We start from the raw sequence: 24,549 nt of genomic DNA, 5'->3' as shown, positions 1-24,549 counted from the left end.
ACGAGGAGAAAATACATTTACAGCTCTGTATATATTGAAAAAAAGTCATGTAAGTTGACCTGCGTAGTTCAAACCCATGTTTTTCAAGGGTCAGCTGTATTGTAATTTTTCCATTTTGCTATTAGATATTGTTAATTTCTCACTGTGCCTAATTTACATATTAAAGCTTTATCGTAAGTACGTACGTGTAAGAAAAAGCATGGCGTATGTAGAGTTCATTGCTAGCCACTATTTCAGGCATCCACCAGGGGTCTGGAAGTGTGTCCCCCATGGAAAGGGGGGCCCCCTGTAAGTTAGAAGTGGGAGCCAATTCCTTGTTGGATTGGTCTTTATGCATAATTGTTTTTAGTCAGTGCGTAGCCCTGAAAAAGTCAAGTTGACGTGGATGTGACAGGGACTGAGAAAAAATATGTATGTAGCTTAAGGTGTAAGGGAGCAGAGAGCCTGAGTGGTCTCTGAAAACAGCTTTGGAGACCTGGAATCCTGCACTTGATTTGCATGGAGGTCCTACAGCTTTCCCTCATGATGGCTTTGAAGGCTTTCTGATTGGGGTCAAAGGTGATTCTGGGTGAGAGTCATTCACTTAGGTACAGGGGTTAAGTGTTTGGCCTTGGACTCAGCAGATCTGAGCTCCAGTGTTGGCCACTTGCTGTGTGATGTTGGGCAGGTCACTTATTTGCCTGAATTTCCTTATCAGTTGACAGAGGCCATAATAATGGCTGCCTCATCAAGTTGTTGTGAGGGTTAATAGAGTTTACCTGTGAAGTTAAGATCAGTTCTTGGCACGAAGGCCTCTGGGTGTTAATCATCTTTTTTATTTATTTATTTAATTTAATTTTATTTTATTTTATTTAATTTTATTTAATTTTATTTTATTTTTTATTTTATTTTATTTTATTTTTATTTTATTTTTATTTTTATTTTTATTTTTATTTTTATTTTTATTTTTATTTTTATTTGTGAGAGAGAGAGTGAGAGAGCATGCGGGGGTTTGGGGGGTGGATCTCAAGCAAGTACCATGCTCAGCTCAGTACAGAGCCCAGTGTGGGGCTCCATCCCATGACGAGAGATCCTGACCTGAGCTGAAATCAAGAGTCAGACACTCAACCGACTGAGGCACCCAGGTGCCCCTGGGTGTTCATCATCTTTTAAGTCTTATAATAATAGTACTTGAGATGGCACGTTACTCTGGGACTCTTATTTGTGTTAAATAGGAGCCTGGCCCTCTGATCCTGAGTTTCTTAAAGGAGGAGTTTATACTTGCTTTCTTCCCTGTGTCACTTGATGCTTGATACTCACTCTTCAAGCCACCTGGGTCTGGCCTCCCTCTTCACCTTACAGTGGGGGCCGCTTAATGCCTTAATCATACCCTCTCCACCCTCGGGCCCTGGGTAGCACCTGATTCTTTAACAACACCCCTCTTAAAGCAGTCTTTCTTTGGTTCCTGTGACAAGGCCCCCTCTGGTCCCCTCCTAGTTCTCTGCCTGTCCTTCTAGGTCTTTCTCCTTTCCCGGCACCCTGTTGCTGCCTAGCCTTAAGTCTTGGTGTTCTCCAAAATCCCATTGGAACCCTTCTCTGCTTAGTCTCTATTTGGTTCCAGGGCTAAGATCACTTCAGCAAGCCTGGCCATCTCAGAATCTGTTTGTAGTCCTTGTCTCTGGGTCTTTATTGCAAAACCATTTGCCTATTGGTGCCGTGGGAGTGAGTGCTCAGCTCTTTCCTGATCCATCTTCCTGCGTGTAGGGAGGTGTCTTCCCCCCTTCAGTCCCTCCTCTACCCTACAGCTAAATGAATCACTCCCAAACCTGCCTTCCCTCCCTGTCTTCAGATGTTTCCGTGGCTCCCTGTAACTGCAAGGTAGAGATTAAACTCCTCAGCAAGGTATGTGCAAAGCGCTTCATACTTCATGAACTGAGTATCAGCCTACTCTTCTAGGCTCATGTTTGGTTGTTCCAGATTATGCCAGACCCTCTACATGTCTTGAGACTTTGCTCTGCCGTTCCTGCTGCCAGGAATCCCCATCAAACCCTTGCCCTGACAAATAGCCTTTCTGGCTTTAGGACCTCACGTTCGAGGTCTCTGGCACCTTTCCTTCCTTCCTTCCTTCCCTCCCTTCCTGGCCAAAGCACAGCAGCATGCCCGGATGCCCCATACGCTTGTTGGTCAGATTGCTTACGCTGTAGCGAGTGTGAAGTTTCCTTGACCCTCTGGACCGTGAGATCCCAGAGAGCAGATTCTACAGATTAACGTCCACATCCTCAGCAGGCACCCCTCACGGCCTGCCCCCCAACACAGCTTCCTGCCTCTGTTCCCCATGCTTCTCACTACTTCTGTGTGCGGCCCGGCTCGAGGGCTCCTGGACCCTGGCTTTGTGGTGAGCACCATGGTGACAGAGACTTCCCCCTACCGGCTTGCCAGCAGCATTGCTGAGATTGAAGCAAGTGCCTCCGTTGTGACTTTGACCCCAGTGGATTTCCTCTGCCCCTGCTCCCAGCCTGTCCCTTGCTAGTCACCGTGGGTGTGCCACCAGCAGAGGCCTTTGGGTGGCTTGGGATGACAGTTACAGTTCTGTAAGCACTCTGGGCCACTATGAGATAAACATTCCTTTGCTAAAAGCTTGGTTTTCCTTTCCTTTCAGGTTTGCTCACCACTGCTATTTTCTGCCTTGGCAGGAGCCATGGAAGTCCTATTTAATATGGGAGATGCTGTCAGTCATCAGTTTGTCAGGTTATCTTTTTTAAGGATTCTCATGGGGCATCAGATACCATAGATAATAGCCAGAGTGTCACAGAAGTCTTACTCGTGGAACTCCATTTAGAGTCTAAATTCTAGGCCACCTCTGTTGCCCAACCACAGCTGGTCAAGTGTGGGATTAATGTTCCTATCCAAAGGCCCAACAGGGCTTGGAAATAGCATAACGTTAAAAACTTGGGCTCTAGATTGCAGGTCTGCCAGACCTGAGTGGAATCTTTGCCTTGCCATTACTAGTTGTGATTTTAGAAAGTAATCCCCCTTTTTGAGCCTCTGTCTCCTCATTTGTAAAACAATAATGATAATAGTTCTTACCTCCCAGGTGCATTATAAGGATTAAATGTGATACTGTTTGAAAAACGTTCAACAGCCCTCTCAAGGACCCAGAAAAGACTGGATGTTAGCAGCTGCCTCTATTATCGTCATTACTAATATTTACTCTGCACCCAAGCTCCAGTTTTGCAAGCCTTCTGCAGAGATAATGGTGTGGGTTTACCTTACAGGGTGTGGATTAATTGGCCGATGTTGACCAAGCATTTCATAAAACCTTTGTGTACGATAGATTAAGTGTGAGTAAGGTTAAAGTTGGTCTAGTTCAAAAGATTTTTCATGTGATGTGCTCTGTACAGAAGTTCACTTCTTTTCGGGGCAGGTGACAGCCCATTTTGCACCTGTGCTTTGTTCCCGGTGAGATCGTACTGGCAGAACCACACACATCTGAAAATACATGGCATTTTCGTAAGGTATTTCTAGGAGAGGCTCGGCAGAGCTCAGTTGTACACGGGAGTTCCAGAAAGCAGCGGCTGAGTGCTGTGCGTTGTGCCCCATCTCCCTGCTGTGTGGGTGGCCCACGGGCGCTCCCTGCCAGGCTGGGCAGTCTGACACTGGCAGCATTCAGGCAGGTTTTCCCACTACGCTCGGAGCATTTGCCACCGAGCTGTAGAGAGATGAATTCTAGTAGTCCGTGGTTCCTGCTTGTTTGGAAGGCATGGAGGGTAGTTATCATGTCTGTTGACCGGTGTCTAAAGGATACAGGTATGGGGGAGTAATATTTTAGACTTAGTTAAAATAAAGATAAGAATGACTTGAAGGAGTAGAAGATGTTCCTTGAATTGGAAATATTGTAGCTTAATGGAGAGTCTCCTGAAGGGTGGGTCTTTGGAGACATTTAACATCTAAAGCAGGATCAGCAATTCACACCCTTGGGCTGGCCTCCTATTTCTGTAAATAACTGTTTAAATTTTTTTTTAATGTGTCTTTTTTAGAGAGAGAAACAGGGTGTGAGTGGGGAAGGGGCAGAGAGAGAGGGAGGCACAGAATCTGAAGCAGGCTCCAGGCTCTGAGCTGTCAGCACAGAGCCTGACGTGGGGCTTGAATTCACGAACTGTGGGATCATGACCTGAGCTGAAGTTGGAGGCTTAACCCACTGAGCCACCCAGGCACCCCTGTAAATAACTGCTTAACTGAGGGAAGCCACACTCATTCATTTATGTCTTGTTTATGGCTGTGTTAGGATTACAACAGCAGAGTTGAGTAGTCACAGCAGAGACCATATCTCACAAGCCAAAAATCATGTCTGTCTGGCCCTTTATAGGAAGTTTGTCAACTCTAGGCTAAAGCATAGGCCTCAGCTCTTAGCAGGACTTGGGATCTTAGAGAGTGGTGTTTAAGAGTGTTGATTTTAGAATGGGACAGACCTGGGTTCACATCCCAGCCCTGCTGCTAACTAGCTGTGTGACCCTGGGCAAGTGTCTTAACCTTTCCGTTCCTCAGTTTCTTCATCTGTAAATTTGAGTTAATAATCAGAACCTACCTTATAGGGTTGTCAGAATTAAATGAGGTAATGCGTGGAATCCACTTAGTGTGGCATCTGTCACGGATTAAATGCTGTCAGTGTTAGTTGTTGTTGTTAGGATGATTCTGTGAATCTGCAAATCCCAGTGCACATGATGCTGCCCCTAGGCAGATGCCAAAGTAGCTTGAGCAAATCGACCTTAAAGCCTCAGCTACTAACTCCAAGAGGAGGAGCAAGGGATTTTCTGATCTAAGAGGCTCTCAGCCCACAGAGTGGGCCAAGACCCGCGTTCCTGTGCACACTGACCTTCCAAACAGCACTGCTGAAGATGCTCAACAGGCAGTGTTTCATGGCTGATTGTTTCATGCCTGTCCAGTCAGTATTTTATTGCCCCCTCCCCATTTGTGATGTTTCCTTGTAGGGTTAGGAAGTATTTTCCCGACTTCCTGATTCCAAGTATTGCTTTAAGCTGGCGACTTAGAGGAGTCTTCTAACCTTGATTGTTCATTCATTCATTCATCATGCTTTCGTTGGGAGCCTGCCTTGTGCTGGGAGCTGTTGCGTGCCCCTCCCTAAGTGCAGGGCTTGGTGCTCGTGCAGGCGCTCACTTGCCTTGCTCTTGGCCACCAGCTCTGGATAGTTTTGAAAGGGATGGCATGCTGGTAGACTGCCAAAGCTGAGAACTTTTATTATATTTGTTTGATCTTACTCTGGGGAAGAAGAGAAGAGAGCCATGTTTCAGGGTCTGTTAATAACTGTTCCTTGAGGCCGATGAAGGAAGTCAAGGAACAGGTTGGCTAGTTGTCAGCAAAGGGGGCTGAAAAAAGTAGGATTAGGGCTCTGATGGGGCTTGCAAAGGAGAACCACGGTAAAGAAAATAAGCTCCTGCAGAGTTCAGGCCTTGCCTCTAAAGGAATAGTAAGCCCAGGGGAATTAGAAAGTAAGTGAAGGCTAAGGCTGAGGCTGGCCAGTGCCCTCCCCTCATTCTCTCCAGGTCAGACCCTGTGGCTCTGCCCCTCTGTTAGGAGTGAGTCCTGAATCTGAAGACAAGCTTTCACTGAGTTTTAGAAACGTAAGACATGCTTTCTGGGCTGAGTGCATCGATGGTGGGAGGCTAGTGGTGGAAAACTACCCTGTTGCCAGAGGTTACAGCGATAAATCAGAGAAGAGGAAGATGAACAGTAGGGGCCAGTGAAAAATGGCACAAAACAGGCCTCCTGGGATGTCACAGCTGTGCTTCCATGTTACCATCCGGCACTACTGACCTAGTAGTCTTAAGTTCGCTGGATCTGATCATGTCACGGTGCTGTTGAAATTCCCATTGCACATAGAGTCGAGGCTAGCTCTGGACCGTAGGCCTGCATGCCCTCACACTGCCTGCACCCCAGCCTTGTCTTGCTCCCACTCCTGCACCCCTTGTTCCAGCTACTCTGCTCCGTAGCTCTTCAGACTGTGCATCTTCTCCCCATCCCGGTCCCTTCTGGAAAGCTGATTCCCATCGCTGGCTCCTAGTCTGTCTTCAGTGTCTGCTTAGAACCTCTCTTCCTCGGAGACCATCTGGGTCCTCTTGTCAGAGCCTCCTAACATGTCCGTGATTTCCTTTGCAGTTCTCATCATGCTTGTAACAATTTTTTGATGTGTGCTTCCTCAGTGAGAAGACCACGTCTTTGTTGGATATTGGGCACAATATAATTGTTTTTATACTGACTGACCACAAGGAGCAGTAACTTGCAAATGGTTGGCGGGCAGGGGGAATGCAGGCTGTTTTAACCTTTTAATTTGCTTTGGTCTTGTTTTCCAAATAATTTCTGAACACGCTATTATTTTACAGACACAAACATACATTCTTTTAAGGGATTCTCTGAGGTGACCTCTTTTTTTGGTCATCACTGAAATACATGTATTGGACAAATCTTACCTGCTTTTCTCTTCTCCCTGCAGAATGAGATGTGCCTGGCCACTCAACAGCTTTCTAAGCAGCTGCTGGCATATGAAAAACAGGTAACTTGGTGTTTATGTGGCATGTGATGTGGCGCTCAGGACTGTCATAAGTGGGGTTCTTTTAAGGAGTTCTCCAAAGGCGTCCTAGAGAGACCTTGATTTCCTTCTTTCTTTTTGTCCATAGTCCAGTCTTATTTATTTATTTTTTGTCTTGCCTTTTCCTTTCCACTGATAAATTCTAACTGGTGATCATCCCAAAGTATGATATTTTCTAATTAGCACAGAAGTAACCCACTGCCTTGAGAGTTTATAGTCTGAGGGGCTGCAAATGAATCAGATTCCAGGAAATAACCCAATACCAGGAAATAAACTCAAAGATGCCATTACATCCAGACAGGAGAAGGGTGGTGACCAACAAAGCAGCAGTCAGGGAGGGGCGATTAAGTGCATCACTGAGGTAGGACAAGGCGAGTGCACCGCTTTTCTGCGCGTGGACGCTTTGACGTGTGCTTGGGAGGAGAGTGGGAGCTGGCGTGGGGGGCGGCGCAACGTGGGTGACGCGGGCGTTGCCCCGAGCGTTAACACCTGGATCTTTTATTCTCTGGTCTTAGAATTTTGCTCTTGGCAAAGGCGACGAAGAAGTAATTTCTACACTCCACTATTTTTCCAAAGTGGTAGATGAGGTAAGATCACAACATGGCAAAATTGTATTCTTTCTTGAATTTTCTTTCATGTTTGTTTTGGCCCACTTTCCATTTTTAGATACTTGCTTAAATATCTGAGAAGGTAACTCAACTTGTTGCTCTTCCTAGGTCCATTTCGTAAGACTGGTTGTATGTGATTAGTTTGTTTCTGGTGTGAGGGGAAGGGCTTTGGTATACATGAATGATGGACCAAATGAAAGATTTCTAAGAATTCAGTTTCCTAAGGAGAGTGTATTAGTTTCTCGGGATGCTAGTAATAAATTACAAGTCGGTGGCTTAAAACAGTAGAAATTTATTCTTTCACAGTTCTGGAGGCCAGAAGTATGAAATCAAGTTGTTGGCAGGGCCGTGCTCCCTCCAGAGACCCCAGGGGGAATCCTTCTTGACTTCTTCCGGCTTCTGGTGACCCTGCGTGTCCCTTGGCAGATGGTTGCATCCGTCCAGTCTCTCCCTCTGACTTCCATGGCCTTCTCCCCACACTGCACTTCACCCCTTCCATCTGTGTCTTCTCTTCTTATAAGGACATTTGTCATTGGAGTCTGGGCCAACCAGGATAACCCAGGATGATCTCACTGGGAGATCCTTCGTTACGTCTGCGAAGACCTTGTTTCCAAATATTCATGTTCTGGATGGACGTTTTTAGTGGGAGGAGGAGAGTGGGCACAATTCACCCCACTACAAAGGGTTTCACATAACTGCTCTTATAGCTGTATTGTATAATACATATATTGTATAATACATGAATATTTTTGGAGAACAGGTATTGTTATGAGAAAAGTACATAAACTCTCATCGTAATAAACATTCCAGTTCAAATGCTACTGGTGCTGGGCAGAACCTTCTGCAAAACTGGGTTGGTATGAACTTGGTATTTCATCTTGCAAGGAGTTTGCAATACTTACATAGTAGAAAATCATGATAAAAAATGCAGATGCCATTTAACTGATAGAAAGTAGATACTGTCTTCAGTTTATAAAACGAGAAACTAGGGCACTGTGGTGGTTCAGTCAGTTAAGCGTTCGACTTCAGCTCAGGTCATGATCTCACAGTTTCTGAGATCGAGCCCCATGTCAGGCTCCACACTGACAGCAAAGAGCCTGCTTGGGATCCTCTTTCTCTCTCTGTGCCCCTTCCCCACCCGTCATGTGTGTTTTCTCTCTCACTCAAAGTAAATAAACTTTAAAAATAAAGAAAATGAGGGGCGCCTGGGTGGCTCAGTTGAGCGTCTGACTTCGGCTCAAGTCATGGTCTCACGATTCATGAGCTCCAGTCTCAAATCAGGCTCTGTGTTGACAGCTCAGACCTGGAGCCTGCTTTGGATTCTGTGTCTCCCTCTCTCTCTGCCCCTTCCCTGCTCAGTGCTCTGTTTCTCTCTTTCTCAAAATACATAAACATGAAAAAAAATAAAATGAGAAACTAACATGACATTGTACTGATTGCATTTTTGTTCATTCAACAAATCAGACCAACAAGGTGTTATTCGTTCAGCAAACATGTACTGAGCCCCACTGTTTAGTAGATGCTGTTCTGGGCACTGGCGATACAATAGAGAACATGACATCCGGTTCTTTGTAAGCTTTGTCCTCTCTCCCATGACCTTGACTGTCTTCAAAGTGTATGTTAAAATGGATGGGTATCTTTTCCAGAAGAGGAGAATAAATGGAAAAAGTAATTAGAGGGGAGCAAAAAGTAGTTTTTTTGGAAGGTGAGGAGATGAATGTTTCCTAATTAACTATGAATAAATAACCCAGGAGGAGAAGGAGCAGACTCCACCCACTGAAGTCATGTGTTTTCCCGAGCAGAAGGCAGTTGCTAAGGAAATGTGGTTAGTCGTCAAAACCCCAGAACCAAGATTTCCAGTTTAGGATATTTACTTACAACCAGATTTTCACGGGCAGGGATGATGATTCTTTTGGTAGGGAGTGAATCATTCCCAAAGGCTGGAAGGCTGGAAATGTGATTTTATAGGTAGTATCATGTTGTCGTCCCCCCCGGCCCCGCCCAAGCTTGGCAGTGTAAGGGGCTTTCAAACAAACCTCGTGGTGTAGAGACCTACATGTGTGAAAGCTGTTAGCTCAGGTGGGAAGCTTTTAAGTAGCTTTTCAGGTGGTTTTGTCTGTCTGGGCCTATACCAGGTTGAAAGTTTTCAAGACAAGTCATTTGACTCAGAAATTAAAAACCCAACTAAAAGTAGAGAATCATGTGGCTTACATTTTTAATAGAATGCCTTGGAATCAAACATTCCATGTTGTAGGCATGCAGAGATTTTGTCCTTATTGATTTCCCCACAGGCAGGGTTTCTAGGTCGCTTCCATGGAGTGCACCTAAGACAGGAAGTCGTCATCATTCTAGATTACATTAACGGGTATGTGTCAGCCAAACTCTCTACTCTGAGTGTTTTCTATTCCAGTTACTGTTTTGTCCTCACAGTAGCCATGCAAGGAAGATGGTGTTATCCTTATTTTTGGGATGATGACACTGGAGTGCCAAGAGGTGGTCTCTTGCCACTCTCCTGAGTGAAGGCGCCGTGTTTAGAAGCCATCGTCCCATACCTTTCAAAAGCCCCACGGCCAAAAGTTGATGACAATCCCCTTGATCCTTAAGAAGAAACGAGGAAGAAAATGAGTAGCTAGGAAGTTTGTCATTCCTGAAGTGCATGATCATTGGAAAGCCACTTAATCTCCCTGAGTTTTGGTTTCTTCATCTGTAAATGGCAGCAGCAGGCAAGAAAGCCCATTTAATTGGGCTTTTGTAAAGGTTAAATTAGATAATGTCTATCAGAGCATTGAGCACATAGCCAGACACATAGTAGGTACATTTGGTGACTTTCATTCACTTAAGTGTTAGTAAAAAAAAAAACAAAACAGTACTTTTTTACTGAAGGTATTCGAGAGAAATAGTTAACGCATTCTGTCCCTGTGGCATTTATTGGCATGGTGTCTTCATGTGTTCTCAGCAGAACAAAGCCGCCAGCTTTGGCTTAACTGAAAGCTACAACATTAACTGTTTGGCCCATAGCTCCCCTGCCTGGCAAGCGATTGTCCGTAAGCTTCTCAAAGCAGCCTCTGGAGGCACAATCCTAAAGGTCCAGATCTGTTGGAGGGAGAGCTCTGGGCACACGGGGGCTTCGTATGTAACTGCCATCACCGCTGAAAGAAACTTTGCCAAATGTGTACGGCAAAAAAGATTGCTGGGTGGTTTCTCTTTGTTCACCCGGCAGGAATCCCAGAGCATCCTCAGTAACGTCTACATTTATTGCTAATGTCTAGACTACCAAAACATTTGAAGTTTCGGCAACTTTGCGAGCACGTAAGACAAGCTCTGTATCCAACACGGTGTAGTAGGAAAAGTCTGGAGCTCAGATTCCAATAGCCCAGGATGAAAATCCCAGCTATGCCACCTCTTTGCTGTCTGGTTTTGGAGAATTTGCCTGTTAAGTGATTATAATAAAAGCGAGCTCCCAGAGTGGCTGAGAACCAAATGATACAAAGCATGTAACTCTGGCACACAGGAAGTATTCAAAAGTGGTAGTGCTGAGGTGGATGACTTTATTTCTCCTACGCCATTTATGACAGGATTTAGAAAGGCCCTGACAAGCCGGAAGGAAAGAAAGAATCAGGGGCCGTTAAAATTATTTGGTGAGGAAGATCACATTTGAACAGTTATCTTGTTCTTGAAAGATCCTTTTCTGAAGAACAGAGGCCTGGGATCTGAGGTTTCAGTGGGGAGCCTTCTTTCTCCAGAACAATTTCCAGGCCCGTAGCTGCTGTGGTTTTAGGGTTAGTAGGCTCCCAGCAGGCTGGTCTTTCAGGCATGACCTTGGCCCCATCTGAGAGGGAGAGAGCTCACGGTGGCCTGGTAAAGTGTGACCAGAGCTGAGCGCTTGTGGTGACCTATGTTTGCTGCAAGTACACGAAAGCGTTCTCCTCCAGCCGGTGTGGCTCCGACTGGGAACATAGAACCAGGGTCGGCACAGTAGACAGACCACAACATGGGCTCAGCTCAGAAACTCCTTTAGCAAACCTAACTGATGCCAGGTCAGTTGCAAACTTGCATTTAGTTTTAGTACCTCTAGACCTGGATCATTTGCGGCTTAAATGAAGGGTGTTTATTTGCTAAGGAAGTGTACCTGAATTCTAGCCACGTGGAAGTGTTCAATGTGATCCTGTGCGGAAATCAGATAGCTGCCATAATAGTGGGTATAATTTTTTTTCAGCAAGATTTCTTTTTTTTTTTTTTTTTCAGCTTAATGTTCTTCATACAGAGCTGGCTAAACAGTTGGCAGACACAATGGTTCTACCTATTATACAGTTTCGAGAAAAGGATCTCACAGGTAATGTTCCTGAGTTCAGTGCCAGTTACCTTCAAAATATCAGTTCATTTCATGATACTTCTGACTGTACTAATTTCTTTAAATACGTGCATCATTGAGAAATGCCCTCCTTTTATTCAGCACTGCAGTTTAGCTAACTTTTATTGAATCCCCACTATGTTCTTAGCTCCCCTAAAGGAAGTTACGGGCTAATGAGAAAACAGACTTGGAAACAATCATAACATCATGTGAGTAGGGCAGCAGGACAGAGAGGTACAAAGAATAAATATACACAGAAAGGTGTGATTGCCCTTTTGATTTTTGGGTGCCAGAGAGGGCTTCCTGGAGAAGGTGATCTCTGTGCTGGGTTTTGAGAGATTACCAAAGAGACAGAGATGGCAAGGCTAATATTACTGGTTGGGAGCATTTGTAAAGGCATGCTGTTCCTGGGGAGCCATGAGTGCTTTGGAATGGAAAGAGGGTGGCTCAGGGAAGGAGGGCAGGGACCATGCTTTACCTGTGCTGGACTCTGTGAACAAGGCAGACCAGCTCCCTGTTCTCCTGGAGCTCACAGTTTAGTGGGTGGGTGTATCTGAGACTGGTTCAGAGAGCCTGGTTGCCCTTTTTGACTAGTTTTGGTTCTCCAACTAAAAACCTTAGAATAATTTTATATCTCTTGGAAATCAAGTTAGTCAAAATATGGATATAAAAAAATAATCTTGAAAAAATGTAGTTGGATGTTACAAAAAGGAATCCAAACTTTGTAGTCTTTTTGCTCTTTATATCCTTGAAAATAGTCATTGCTTCGAGATTAAAGAATTATATTTTCTAGAACACTAGTACAAAAGTCAGTGGCCAAAAAAGTCTAAACCTGAGTACTAAGAGATCTGTTCAGTATCGTACTTCCTCTTTAAAAATATAACACCTTAAAGTGTAAAATCTGTTTAGGCAAAAAAGATGCAGTAAATCTTAGAGACGATGTTCTTTTCACCCTTCACTTGGAGATTCCCTGTGATCATGTCATATGAGGCTATAGGGGGCAGGGGGAGGATTGGGATCAACTTTGCCCCAGGGCAGCTTGACAGCACTGAGACTTGACAGAAGAACAGTAAATGGCATGTCAGTTACCTTGTGTCAAGAGAAACCTTGCTTGAGAAAGACTTTTAGTGTTTTTGGTGTTGCTCATCTATAATTGCATGAAATTCCAAATCTAAATGTGGTTGCGTGCTGATCATCCAATACGAACTGAAAGCCTTATTGAGTGCCTTGTTTCATAAAGATTTCCTCTAAATACAATCAGTAGAAATGTGTGGAGATACCACTTAAGAACCAAACTCCAAGTGCTTTAGATAGAAAATAATCACCCTGGAGACCTGTGTTGTCAGTGAGACCAGTGAGCCCCCAGCTGGGGGTGCCCAGCAGCAGCAATGACCGGGGCCTGCCTTAATCCTGAATGGCTCAGGTGTGGATTAGTAGTATTTGCCTGGGATGGCGTTTGTTTTCTTTTGTTTTTTTAAGACAATAAAACTATCTAGTGGTAGTAAACCGAGAAGCTATGAAAACAGAGTTATCTGTCTTAGAGAGTATCTTAGAGTATCAAAGTATCAAAGTAACGTTTTCTGACGACACCAACACGTAGGTTTGAAGTGTTTGGCCTGGGTCATACTTGAGTCAGCCTGAGAAACAGATTAGAATTCGGCCTCCTCTCTGCTTAGTGGTTTTTATCTTAGGTTTTTGTTTTTGTTTTTGTTAATGTTTATTTATTATTGAAAGTCAGAGTCAGAGCGTGAGCAGGGGAGTGGCAGAGGGAGAGGGAGACACAGAATCCAAAGCAGGCCCCCTCCTCTAAGCTGTCAGCACAGAGCCCGACGCGGGGCTCGAACTCGTGAACCCTGAGATCATGACCTGAGCCGAAGTGGGCCGCCTAGCTGACTGAGTCACGCAGGCGCCCCATTTTTATCTTAGGTTTTAATGCCTTTTTCATTTACGCACCAATCTGAATGAAGAAAACACTAAAGATCTTAACGAAGTTATTTAACCCCGTAAGGGAAAACCCCAACACAGCTCCAGTAGGAAGTAAAAGGGGAGAGAGAGAGAAAGGGAGATGAAACCCAACAAAGGCAGAAAGCATTCTGATTCCAGAAAGGGTAAGAATAACGTGAAGAGAGATTTAAAAGCTGTGAGGGAATTCTGAGGCAAACTGAAAAGCGGCATAAAAGATGTGATGTGAAAACGATTTCCTTTGATGAAGCAAAACTGGATTGTTCTGGAGTTGTGCAAAGTATTGCTTTCTTGTAGATGTCTCTGTGTTTTTAAGTTTGTAACCTTGGACAGCATCACCCTCATCTTTCTCTTCGTGTTTTTGGTCTTGGACTTTGTTAGGCCTATCTGTGCGTGATGATGGCTGTGGCACCCACGTGGGGTAATAGTGATGTCTGTTGGCTTGTCACAGGTACCATATACTAGATTGCTCCAGAGTTTTTCGTTAAAACAAGTACCTCGTATTCCTTTATTAATGGTGGCCTTGCCAGACGTTACAATGGCAGCAACAGGACATTTCTAGGTTCTGGTACTGTCAGGATATTCTGAGGAAAGCTGTATTAAAACGCTCTTTTTAGGGGCTGGAGAATATGAGCTTAGGCGTATACTCCAGGTCTCATGAATAGTACCTGGCCACCACACATTCCAGCCCACGTCCCCACAGTGCCCCCTGCTTCACAGATCCCTGGATGCTGTCTAAGACAAGTGGCCCTAGGAGCAGTCAGGGTCACCAGGTATGGGAGGCAGCCGAAGCCACCAGCTCCAGTCAGACCGGGATTCCGAGCCCACAGGGCGGTGCCTCGTGAGGGCGGAGGCCCTGAGGAGGTGCCCACAGAGCCTGCCTCCTACCATGCATGTACTTCTATTTTCTTGGGGAAGCGCAGAGCTCTGGGTGGGTGCGTTTTATTTTTCTTTGCTCTAAGATGTTTTGTTTTGTTTTGTTTTTCTCATTCAGAAGTAAGCACTTTAAAGGATCTTTTTGGACTCGCCAGTAATGGTAGGTAGGCATCCTCTCTGTTCTTGGTGCGTGGGTTTAGTGTGGGTGTGGCATGCGTGTGGGCGGAGGTGCTGACCAAATGCTCTTGCCTTTCAACTTATCTGCGTGCTAAACTGCCTTTATTTTGGGGCGCCTGGGTGGCTCGGTCGGTTGAGGCGTCCGACTTCAGCTCAGGTCACGATCTCGTGGTCTGTGAATTCAAGGCCCGCGTCGGGCTCTGTGCTGACAGCTCGGAGCCTGGAGCCTGCTTCGGATTCTGTGTCTCCCTGTCTGACTGCCCCTCCCGTGCTCATGCTCTGTCTCTCCCTGTCTCTCAATAATAAATAAACATTAAAAAAATTTTTTTAAACGCCTTTGTTTTTAGAGCATGACCTCTCGATGGCAAAATATAGCAGGCTTCCAAAAAAAAAGGAGAATGAAAAGGTAAGAGTACCTACCTTACATTTTGTTTTTCACATCATTTGCTTAAGCTCCTTTTCTAGTTTCCTGTTGTGAATTTGTGGCAGTGAGAGCATCTTGATGAATCCTTTCGCTTCTTTCATATACATAAATTTTTAAATTATTTATTCTGAATCTTTTAAGTAGACTTCTGTCTCCCTGTTCTAGCTTTTCAAACTGGTTTATTAAACACCAGCTTGGAACCTTTGTAAAATTTCAGTGATTTCCACATATGGTTCCTCATATGTATTCAGGTCACTTCAATTTCTTGCCCTGGGTGTTGACTCTGATTCTTTTTTTTTTTTTTTTTTTAATGTTTATTTTTGAGAAAGAGAGTGTGAGGCGAGGGAAGGGCAGGGAGAGAGGGGGATAGAGGAACCAAAGTAGGCTCTGTGCTGACAGCAGTGAGCTGATGTGGGGCTTGAACTCACAAACCGTGAGATCATGACCTGAGCTGAAGTCAGACGCTTAACCAACTGAACCACCCAGGTGCCCCCACTCTGATTCTTTAGCTCAAGTTTTTTGGTATTATAGATGATATGGAACTTTTTTTAACACGTGACTTTTTACTTCCATTACATAATTTCCTTGAGCTAAATTATTTCCTTGGAATACAATCTTATGAGTGAACTAAAATGTTGGTGGCTTTCAGTGCACGCCGCCATATTGTTTTCCCAAAGGATCACAGCACTTTGTAGTCCTGCCAGCAGACAGGAATTGGCTTCACCCCAGTGCAGCCTCGCAAGCACAAAGATGCCAGGACTTTGGTATTGTTAATTTAGAGTTTTAGAACGTGAGGCAGGGGTGAGCCTGGGTGGCTCAGTCAGCTAAGCATTCAATTCTTGATTTCGGCTCAGGTCATGACTTTAGGTTGTGAGATCGAGCCCCTCGTGGGGCTCCGTGCCGAGTGCAGAGCCTGCTTGGGATTCTCTTTCTCTCCCCGCCCCCTCAAAAAAAATTACATTAAAAAAATAAATAAAGCTGGGGCGCCTGGGTGGCGCAGTCGGTTAAGCGTCCGACTTCAACCAGGTCACGATCTTGCGGTCCGTGAGTTCGAGCCCCGCGTCGGGCTCTGGGCTGATGGCTCAGAGCCTGGAGCCTGTTTCGGATTCTGTGTCTCCCTCTCTCTCTGACCCTCCCCCGTTCATGCTCTGTCTCTCTCTGTCCCAAAAATAAATAAACGTTGAAAAAAAAAATTTTTTTTTTTAAATAAAAAAAATAAAAATAAAAAAATAAATAAAGCATAAGGTGGAACCTTATCTGGGTTTTATTGTATTTGTCACAGAAATGGGTTTTGTGAATAAAGGGACATTTTCGAAGCTTCGTGCTCTTCTAGAACTGCCATGTCCGTTAGACGAGCCGACATTTTCCTCCCACCTCTCCTCAGGTGAAGACCGATGTTGTGAAGGAGGTGGCGGCTGCACGGCGGAAGCAGCACCTTTCTTCCCTTCAGTACTACTGTGCCCTCAACGCGCTGCAGTACAGAAAGCGCGTGGCCATGATGGAGCCCATGATAGGCTTCGCCCACGGACAGGTAGGCCGTTCCCTTCCCCTGAGGGCTAAGACCTGAGCCGGCTGGGGAGGGCAGCTTGGCGTTCCTGCTGAGGTAGTGTTTAGGAGAAACCAAAGAAACACGGATGCACCACCTCCCCGGAGCCTCCCGTAGGTTCAGCACCTGGAGAGCTTCCAGGTGGGCTGGCTCATCGTTAGCGGGACTCGTTAGGCTGTACGCCCGGGGAAGTGATGGCCTTGATCCCAGGCCTCCCGTGGCGGGGGAGGCTGGCCTGGCCCTTTGTCTCTGAGCCAAGTGAAAGCCAGGCACGGTCTGCTGTTCTGAGAAGCAGCTGACCGCTCAGGTCGGTGGAGGTGGGCCTCCGGCTCGAGACCCCGCACATCCCTCTGCTGCTGTGTGTGGTGGGGGGGTCACGCTCGCTTGGGCCGTTCTCATTGCTGAGGTTATTGCTGGCACCCTTGGCATCTGGGTCGTGGTGAAATGTCGCCACTGCTTGCTGAGGTCTCTGTTGAGGGTATATTGACTTCTCCCCGCCCAGTTAGTGGTCCACTGAACCTTTGCATGCCGGAGGTCTAAGGTGGTGGGAGGGGCGGGGTTCTAGCCTGGCGGGGACGGGAGTGGGTATGTGTGTGAGGCCAGGGGCACCGCCCCCCCTCCCTCCCTGCCCTGCTTCGGCCCCACTTACATGGGCTCCAGCACCTCCCTCCGGCATGTGGGAAACACACCCGCGAATCTTCTTTCCGCTGACAGTCTAGGAACGGAAGGGGATGTCGGGAAGCAGAATGTTGGGAAGAAAAAAAGCCGGCAACTTTTTATAACTCCACACGTGTGTTGGGGCGCCTGGGTGGCTCAGTCGGTTAAGCGTCCGACTTCGCCTCAGGTCATGATGTCGCGGTTTGTGAGTTTGAGCCCCGCATCAGGCTCTGTGCTGTCAGCTCAGAGCCTGGAGCCTGCTTCGGATTCTGTCTCCTCCTCTCTCTGCCCCTCCCCGACTTGTGCTCTGTCTCTGTCTCTCAAAAATAAATAAATGTAAAAAAAAAAAAAGATTTTAAATTCCACACACGTGAGCATCTTTTGTTTTTTAATACATTTAAAAAATGGATCTGTTTTTAAAAACACAGCATCAGTAGTATTCAGGGGAGAGGGGAACAAGAGAGGATCTTTAAGCATTCAGGCTCAATTATCTGTCTTTTATTAAAAAAAATTTTTTTAACGTTTTATTTTTTTAAGAGACAGGAACAGAGCGCGAGCAGGGGAGGGGCAGAGAGAGAGAGAGGGAGACACAGAATCTGAAGCAGGCTCCAGGCTCTGAGCTCTCAGCACAGAGTCCGACGCGGGGCTCAAACCCATGAAAGTGAGACCGTGACCTGAGCCCAAGTCAGACGCTCAACCGACTGAGCCACCCAGGCGCCCCTCAAGTATCTGTCTTCTTAATGTGGTTGTTACGTTGTTGAATGGCGAGGTAACTAAAGTCAGCTTCTGCCTTCGGAGGTGGTGCTTAAATAGAGCACTCTAACCTTTCTGTGACACCTGAGTGAAGCTGGGTTGAACCAAAAACCAGCCCTGTCCATTCGTGGGCTGTGGGCTCCGGGCTCCAGCCCTCAGCAGACCCTCTGTAGCCATCCAGCTTCCTCACGATGTGTTCTCATCCATTCTCCTGTGCCCTCCTCTCTCCTTCGAGTTTTACACCTCTGCCCTAGAGGACGTCCCGGCTTTGTGAGGGAATATCGGTACTGCCTTTGCTCTAATTAATGCCTCCTGTCACGTCTGTCCTTCCTGGATTGATGGTCCTTGCCTATGGACTTAGAGGCCCAGGGTCAGACAGGGTCCTGGCCCGAGAGCCTCAGAAAGATGAATGGCTGCGGGCCTGATCAGTTAGTGTTTACAGAGCCTGGTCAGTTAGGGGAGGGGCCTCGCAAGGCCTGAAGGGTGGACTTGTTCCCGGCTGGGTTCCGGTGTGTCACCTTGAGGACCACGCCGCTTCTCCCGGCCCGCGCTAAGCGAATGCTGCTGCAGGGCCGAGGGGGCCCGGCTGTGGAGCAGAGCACACGTCACTGGGTGGCCACAGCAGCAGTTTTGAGGATTGAGGATGGCATGGTTTCGTTTTTCACGTGGAAAGTATCCAGATTTCGGGACAGAAGACCAGACAGCCCCTCCCCTTGCAGACCTCAAATCTTGCTGCAGACTTGGCTGTCTCGCATAGACCAGTTGTCGTCTAACCCCGTGAATCTTTTGGGCAATTCCAAGGCATTCCTTCTGCCTCATCGGCCCCTTTAAAGCCATGTGTGTCTACGCAGCATCTACCTCCGTTCGCTGCCGGTCATGTGGCCGCTGTACTTCCTGTCGTTCACACAGGCACACCAGGTCTTTGGATGACGTTGGGCTGAATCCAGCTTCTCAGCACCACCCCTGTCAGTGCAAGTGGTTTGGCTTTACTTCTGTCTTCCCTGGCCCTTGTTCAGTAGGTTTGCACTGAAATCGTGATTAGTCGTCATGCCTGGAAACAAACTGAGGTTTTGTAAGCTGCATCCAAGTTTATGAGAACACCAAATGAACTCTAGTATTTACAGGGTAGGTGCTAGGAAAGGTGACTGTAGACGCCAGTATCTTCTCCTTCCTTTTCATTCATTCATTTAATCAGATCGTTTTAGGGGCTGCCTGAGTCCCTGCCCTAGGAGCTTACAGAGTAGCAGGGGAGCTAAGACATGGAATTAATTCCAAGAGTTCAGAGAGGGGAAGGAGAGGAAAGCCACTGTGCTGCTGTGTCCTTAGAAATGCAGAAAGCTCGTTTAACAGACTGATGTTTCCGAGATCCAGAATGGCATTTACCGTGTTGATCTCTGTATGATTAGAAGATCATGGGGCCAGAGTAGCTTCCTGCGTTATCACCTTGCGTCAGGATAATGGCGATCATCCTCTGTTTTTGTACCGTGAAAACTAAGGACGTGGGGTCGCATACCTCCCCAGGGTGTAAACACGTCAGAACTGTCCCGACAGTGCCTGCCAGCCTCACTGGGATGTGAGGTCAAGTTCTCTGCCCACCTTCCAGGGCAGAGGCAGCTTCCAGATCAGACACATGAGCTGGGACAAAGTGTGAGAAAATACCCTCATGCAAACTGCATGTCTTTTTTTTTCATGATGTGGCTTTGCAACTGTTACCTGTCTCTTACCAGGCATGTAAAATGGAGTTCATACCCAGTATTGAGAGTTTTTTAAAGCCCTGGCCATAGAAAGAAGTGGAAACTGTAGCTCTGGGGCAGGTTGGTTACACATGTCAGCAGTGCACTGGACGGTCCCGTCTTCCCCCTACCCCTGCCCTTCAAGGTTTGACAGGCAACCCGGACTTTCTGGGCAGTGAATACCTGGGACTCACGGGAAGTAGGCATTCCTTCTTTTGGTTCCCCGAAAGCCAGCACTTCTAATCTTATTTTCAAAGGAGACTGAGGTCTCCTGGGGCCACTCTCCCCTGGGCTGAGAGAGCGTCCATCTAGCACGTGGGGAGCAGGAAGGGACCCTGCTTGTGTCAAGCGCCTGTTCGGGGCCAGAGCTCGGCTGCATCTTTTGGGTTGACCTCAAGGCTGAAAGGGCCTTTTTAAAATTTATTTTATTTTATTTTTTAACGTTTATTTATTTTTGAGAGAGTGTGAACAGGGGAGGGGCAGAGAGAGAGGAAGACACAGAATCTGATGCAGGCTCCAGGCTCCGAGCTGGCAGCACAGAGCCCGATGTGAGGCTTGAACTCACAAACCTCGAGATCATGACCTGAGCTGAAGTCGGACGCTTAACCGACTGAGCCATCCAGGCGCCCCGAGGCTGGAAGGGCCTTTTAAGGGTCATCAGTCCAGTTTCCCCTTCTCGGTGTCTCAGCCGGATTATCTGTCAGCTTGCGTTCCGAGCTGCACATGGCTCGGTGAATGGGGTCAGCTGGTGGCCCTGAGGTGCGCTTCTCTCCCCGGAGAACCTCCTGCCGTGCGGCGTCAAGTGCCCGTCGGCCTCTTGCTGGCGCTGTGCACATCATTTGTCACACACCAGTGTAGGTCCTGGAGACGCAGAGGTGGAGACCTACCTCTTGCCCCCAAGAAACTCTCTGTCTAGAATTCACAGAGGAAAGCAGCCAATGGCGAGAACATCAAGACTACTTGTCAGTAGCAACTGCTGATGCACCCACGTGTGGTCTGTGCCAAGCAGCGACTTACGTTGTCCCCGATGTTGACAGTCTCTCGGCGAGAGAGCCGGGTCTCACCGCCCCCATTCTGCAGCGCACTTGGGGCTTCGGGAGGAACCCTGCTGGCCCGCTGAGCTCAGCGGAGGCGCATGAGGCACCACGGGCACGCGGGGGTGTGGAGGGGGGCAGTGTCGCCGCCCCCGGTGCTGCCAGTCCCGCACCGAGTGAGCTCATCCGTCTCCTTTCCTAGAGGACTTTCACGGCATCACACTTCTGTCTTTCAGATTAACTTTTTCAAGAAGGGAGCAGAGATGTTTTCCCAAAGCATGGACAGCTTTTTATCCTCCGTAGCAGACATGGTTCAAAGGTAAGGCTGCACTCCACTTTGGGTCTTGTGGGCCTTTGCCTCTCCTGCTGAACCCGTCCCTCCGGGGGGTCCCCTCTCCCAGGGGGTCCCATGGAGCCCCACCACGCTGGGATCCCTGGGCAGCGGGCCCCCTTCTTAGCCGCCGGTGTTTGGGTTGTGGTTGAAAAGTAATGCGTTTTGCAGTTCCCACCATGGGGAGCCCAGAGGCGTGCCCACCCATGAACAGACTGTGTATATGAATAAAAGATGAAGTGTCTGCGGGGAGACTTTTCCCGTTAGGTCCCGGTGTGCGTGCTGAGGGCCTCTTGTCTGTTGGCCCAGCCTTCGAATGTTAAAGCCGTCAGTCCGGTGTAGACTCGCTGTGGTCTTGGAAGCACACTCTGCTTCCCCTTTGGAGCCGAGAGGTATGTGGCCAGCAGTGCTGCGGCTCTTCTGGAAACTAACCGTCCCGTCAGTTCGTGATCAATAAACGAGGCTTTAAGCCTCTTTTGAATCAATTTAACAAATTGCATTTCGGCCTCATGAATGTTTATATTTTAAGAAGATGGCGTCCTCTCTTCAGACCGTCTTGCCCACGTTTAGTTGATGCCGTGGCTGCTCCGAGTCCCTTCACCTCCCGCTGCCGGTGTCCGTGAGCCCCGGGGAGCCTTGTCTCATGAACACTGCAGACGTGATTTCTGGAGGATGGCACAGAGAGAGACTAGTTGATCAGCAGATGCACAGAATGGAAGTAGGAGTGCAGAATTTATCTTGTTTGGAAAAGTGGAGCAAGGGCGCTCATTTTCTTGAGGGTGTTGCTTTTCAAACACCTCGAGGCCAAGCAGTGGACCCCGTTCAGGCAGAAGTGTACCTCAAGTGCTGACAGTAGAGAATGAAGCCGAAAAGCCAGAGCTGAGCCCCGTGCGGCATGCGGGAGGGTTGCGGTTTGAAGTCGTCTACGCCTGCCTGGAAGTCACCGGCTGCTCGTCCCCGGCCGCTGGCGGTGTGGGCCACGTTCGTGATGAGGCTAGAAGGCACTTTGAAATCCCATTTCCGTTTCCTGCCTAGTTTGATTGTGAGCCGCTGGGAGTGTTAGGAGAGGGGAAAGGAAGGTGCCTGCTGTCACTTCATCCCTCCCTCCACCCCTACCCCTGCCCTCTCCCGACTGCCTCTCTCTTAGCCTCCATTAGCTCCCGGAATTCCCTGGCTTTCTGTTCCTGAGAGAACCATCTGGGCTTCAAAGTTTGTTCACGCACTAGATTTTTTTATTGACAGATGGTAGGACGTTTGTGCTTGAGACGCCGTGATGTGCTTCTCCGCAAACCTCAGAGCCTCTGTGTCCTCCATTGTCAGCATCTGCGTGAGCTGGCACAGGCCGTCCAGAGTGCACCTCAGCCGCTCGGGCATTTCCATGTGACCTGCATCAAAGCCCCGGCTCCACGGCCTTCGGGGCTGTGGCTCATCCCTCTGCTGCCTGATGAGGCCTAGTTCATTACAAGGGCAGTAGCCGCAGACAGCATTCCCAGCCGGAGCTGGAAGCACTTGAACCTCCTGGTTCGAACGGCTAAAGAACTCAGATCAAGGTTCTAATTTTCCTACCACTTGGCTTTTCCGTTGGCGAGTAGATAAACACGGCCACGCCTCTCAGGCCACGAGGTGACGGCTGCACTGCTGGCCCAGAGGGGCCAAGGACAGTGTGCTGGCTCCGGATGCTGCCCTCCTTTCCCTGGGAGCTGAGTGGCCAGGCTCTGCTGTGTGAGCTGTGCGGGGAGTCTGAACCCAGCCTAAACCAGACATGGTGGCTTTTCGAATCACCCAGAGGGCCAGGAGCTTTTCTTTTCTTTTTTTAATGTTTATTCATTTATTGAGAGAGAATGCACACAAGAGTGGGGGAGGGCCAGAGAGAGAGTGAGAATCCCAAGCAGGCTCTGCACAGTCAGCAGCACAGAGCCTGACTCAGGGCTCGAACTCGTGAACTGTGAGATCATGACCTGAGCCAAAATCAAGAGTCAGATGCTTAACCGACTGAGACACCCGGGCACCCCAGGCATTTTTCTTTTTAGTTCCTAACCCCGCAGGGATACGCTTCTGCTTTTTTTCTTGGTTCCTACTGATCGATCGATCAGTATGTAGGTAGATGGTCAATTAAATAAATTTTTTGTTCTTTAGTCTTGGAAGAAAGCCTATTGGAAAGTACTTTTCTACCCTGTCCTGGAGTGCCGGGAGCCCTTCGCGCGGCCACTGAAGTGGAGTCTGTGCGGGTCCGAGAGCGGAGGGAGGGGCAGTTAGTGACCGCTCCCTGAAGCTGTGTGCCAGGTGTCCTGCTGGTACACAGGAGTATTTTTCTGGGGGAGGCGATCCTTACCTTCCACTGGGTCCTCAAGGAGCCTTGCCACCCCTAAAAGCTTAAGAACCTAAGGGATTTTGTATATTTTGGCTCTCTCCTTCCACTTCCTGAGCTGCTTAACTTTCTTCTCCATTTCACTCGCCCCGTCTTGGCAGTGATAAGCAGGTAAGCCAATGAGGCTTGTTCTCCAGCTCGCCCGTCTTCAGGCTGCCAGTGGTGGAGTCCAGCCATTCTATTCAAATGTCAGAAGAGCCAAAATTAACTTAGATCGCCTGCCTGCCTGCCTGTGTTGAGCTGCATTAAGGCGTAGGCAACATGCACTGTGAGTCTCCAAGAGAAGAGTGTGGACCAAGCCCAAACTTAACCCTTTGAGAGAAACTCCTAAGGAACTCACTTTGGGAAACAGTGGCCCAGCTGGCCCCCAAAGTTCCTTCTGATTTTAACATTTGTAATTCAGTCCTTCTTTAACACAGTGGAAAAGTGGAACGACGCGTCTGTGGTTTGCTTTCTCGCGTGGATGGGCCGGGCCGTGTTGGGCAGCTTGTGTTTGGCACTTTATATCCGAGGTTGTCAGCGCTGGGTGGGGAGCTGTGGAGGCATCGCTTTGTGGGAAGTAAGGGCAGCTGCCTCTTCGAAGCTAAAGCTTCCAGGTTTTCCACAGCTCGGCACACAAGTGCGCACATGCCAGAGCTCAGACCTTGGCCCTCTTCCCCTGTGCCGTGTAGCGCGGGCAGCCCTGGGCCCGGCCCCGCAGTCTCGGGCAGCTGTATGGCTGTGGGCAGCCCTGGGCCCAGCTCCATGGTCTCGGGCAGCTGTATGGCTTCTAGAAGAGGAAAAGCATTGCCTTTGCCTTTGTCCATGTGCCCTCGTCCTACCTCCTGGTTGTTTTCCGTCCTCCAATGGCCGCTTCCAGAACTAGGGGGAGCAGAGGGGCAGGAATGACTGCTGTTTCCTTCCTTTCCAGCACTTTCGCAGGTGGTCTGCACCTGAAGCCCTGAGAATGGGCTTATTAAAGCTTTTCTCCTAAAATCTGCATCCACAGGTCTGAGCCCGGATACCACTTTGTCAGCAGAGAGATTGTTTCGCTGGGTTGGGGCGCTGGCCAGTGGCCAACCTGTTCTGTTTTCAAACAGCAGTCCTGTAAACATTTTTAGCAACGTGGACTCGAGTCCCCTCGATCTCCAGCGTCTGGGGTCTGAG

At 48.0% G+C, this 24,549-nt stretch overlaps 1 protein-coding gene across 2 annotated transcripts in view; it reads left to right on the top strand.

Annotated features, from left to right (window-relative positions):
* APPL2 (adaptor protein, phosphotyrosine interacting with PH domain and leucine zipper 2) overlaps nucleotides 1–24,549 on the top strand; it is a 54,696-nt gene that overhangs the window by 12,002 nt on the left and 18,145 nt on the right. For both annotated transcript variants that reach the window (XM_047865757.1, XM_047865756.1), the window contains exons 3-9: nucleotides 6,488–6,547; nucleotides 7,099–7,170; nucleotides 11,437–11,524; nucleotides 14,499–14,540; nucleotides 14,905–14,963; nucleotides 16,366–16,512; nucleotides 20,941–21,023. In XM_047865757.1, coding sequence (XP_047721713.1) covers nucleotides 6,488–6,547; nucleotides 7,099–7,170; nucleotides 11,437–11,524; nucleotides 14,499–14,540; nucleotides 14,905–14,963; nucleotides 16,366–16,512; nucleotides 20,941–21,023 — 551 coding nt within the window. The remainder of the gene's footprint in view (nucleotides 1–6,487; nucleotides 6,548–7,098; nucleotides 7,171–11,436; nucleotides 11,525–14,498; nucleotides 14,541–14,904; nucleotides 14,964–16,365; nucleotides 16,513–20,940; nucleotides 21,024–24,549) is intronic.

The sequence above is a fragment of the Prionailurus viverrinus genome, chromosome B4 (genome assembly GCF_022837055.1).
Source record: "Prionailurus viverrinus isolate Anna chromosome B4, UM_Priviv_1.0, whole genome shotgun sequence".
In the NCBI taxonomy this organism is placed as follows: Eukaryota; Metazoa; Chordata; class Mammalia; order Carnivora; family Felidae; genus Prionailurus; species Prionailurus viverrinus.
This window is presented reverse-complemented; position numbering and strand designations above follow the sequence as displayed.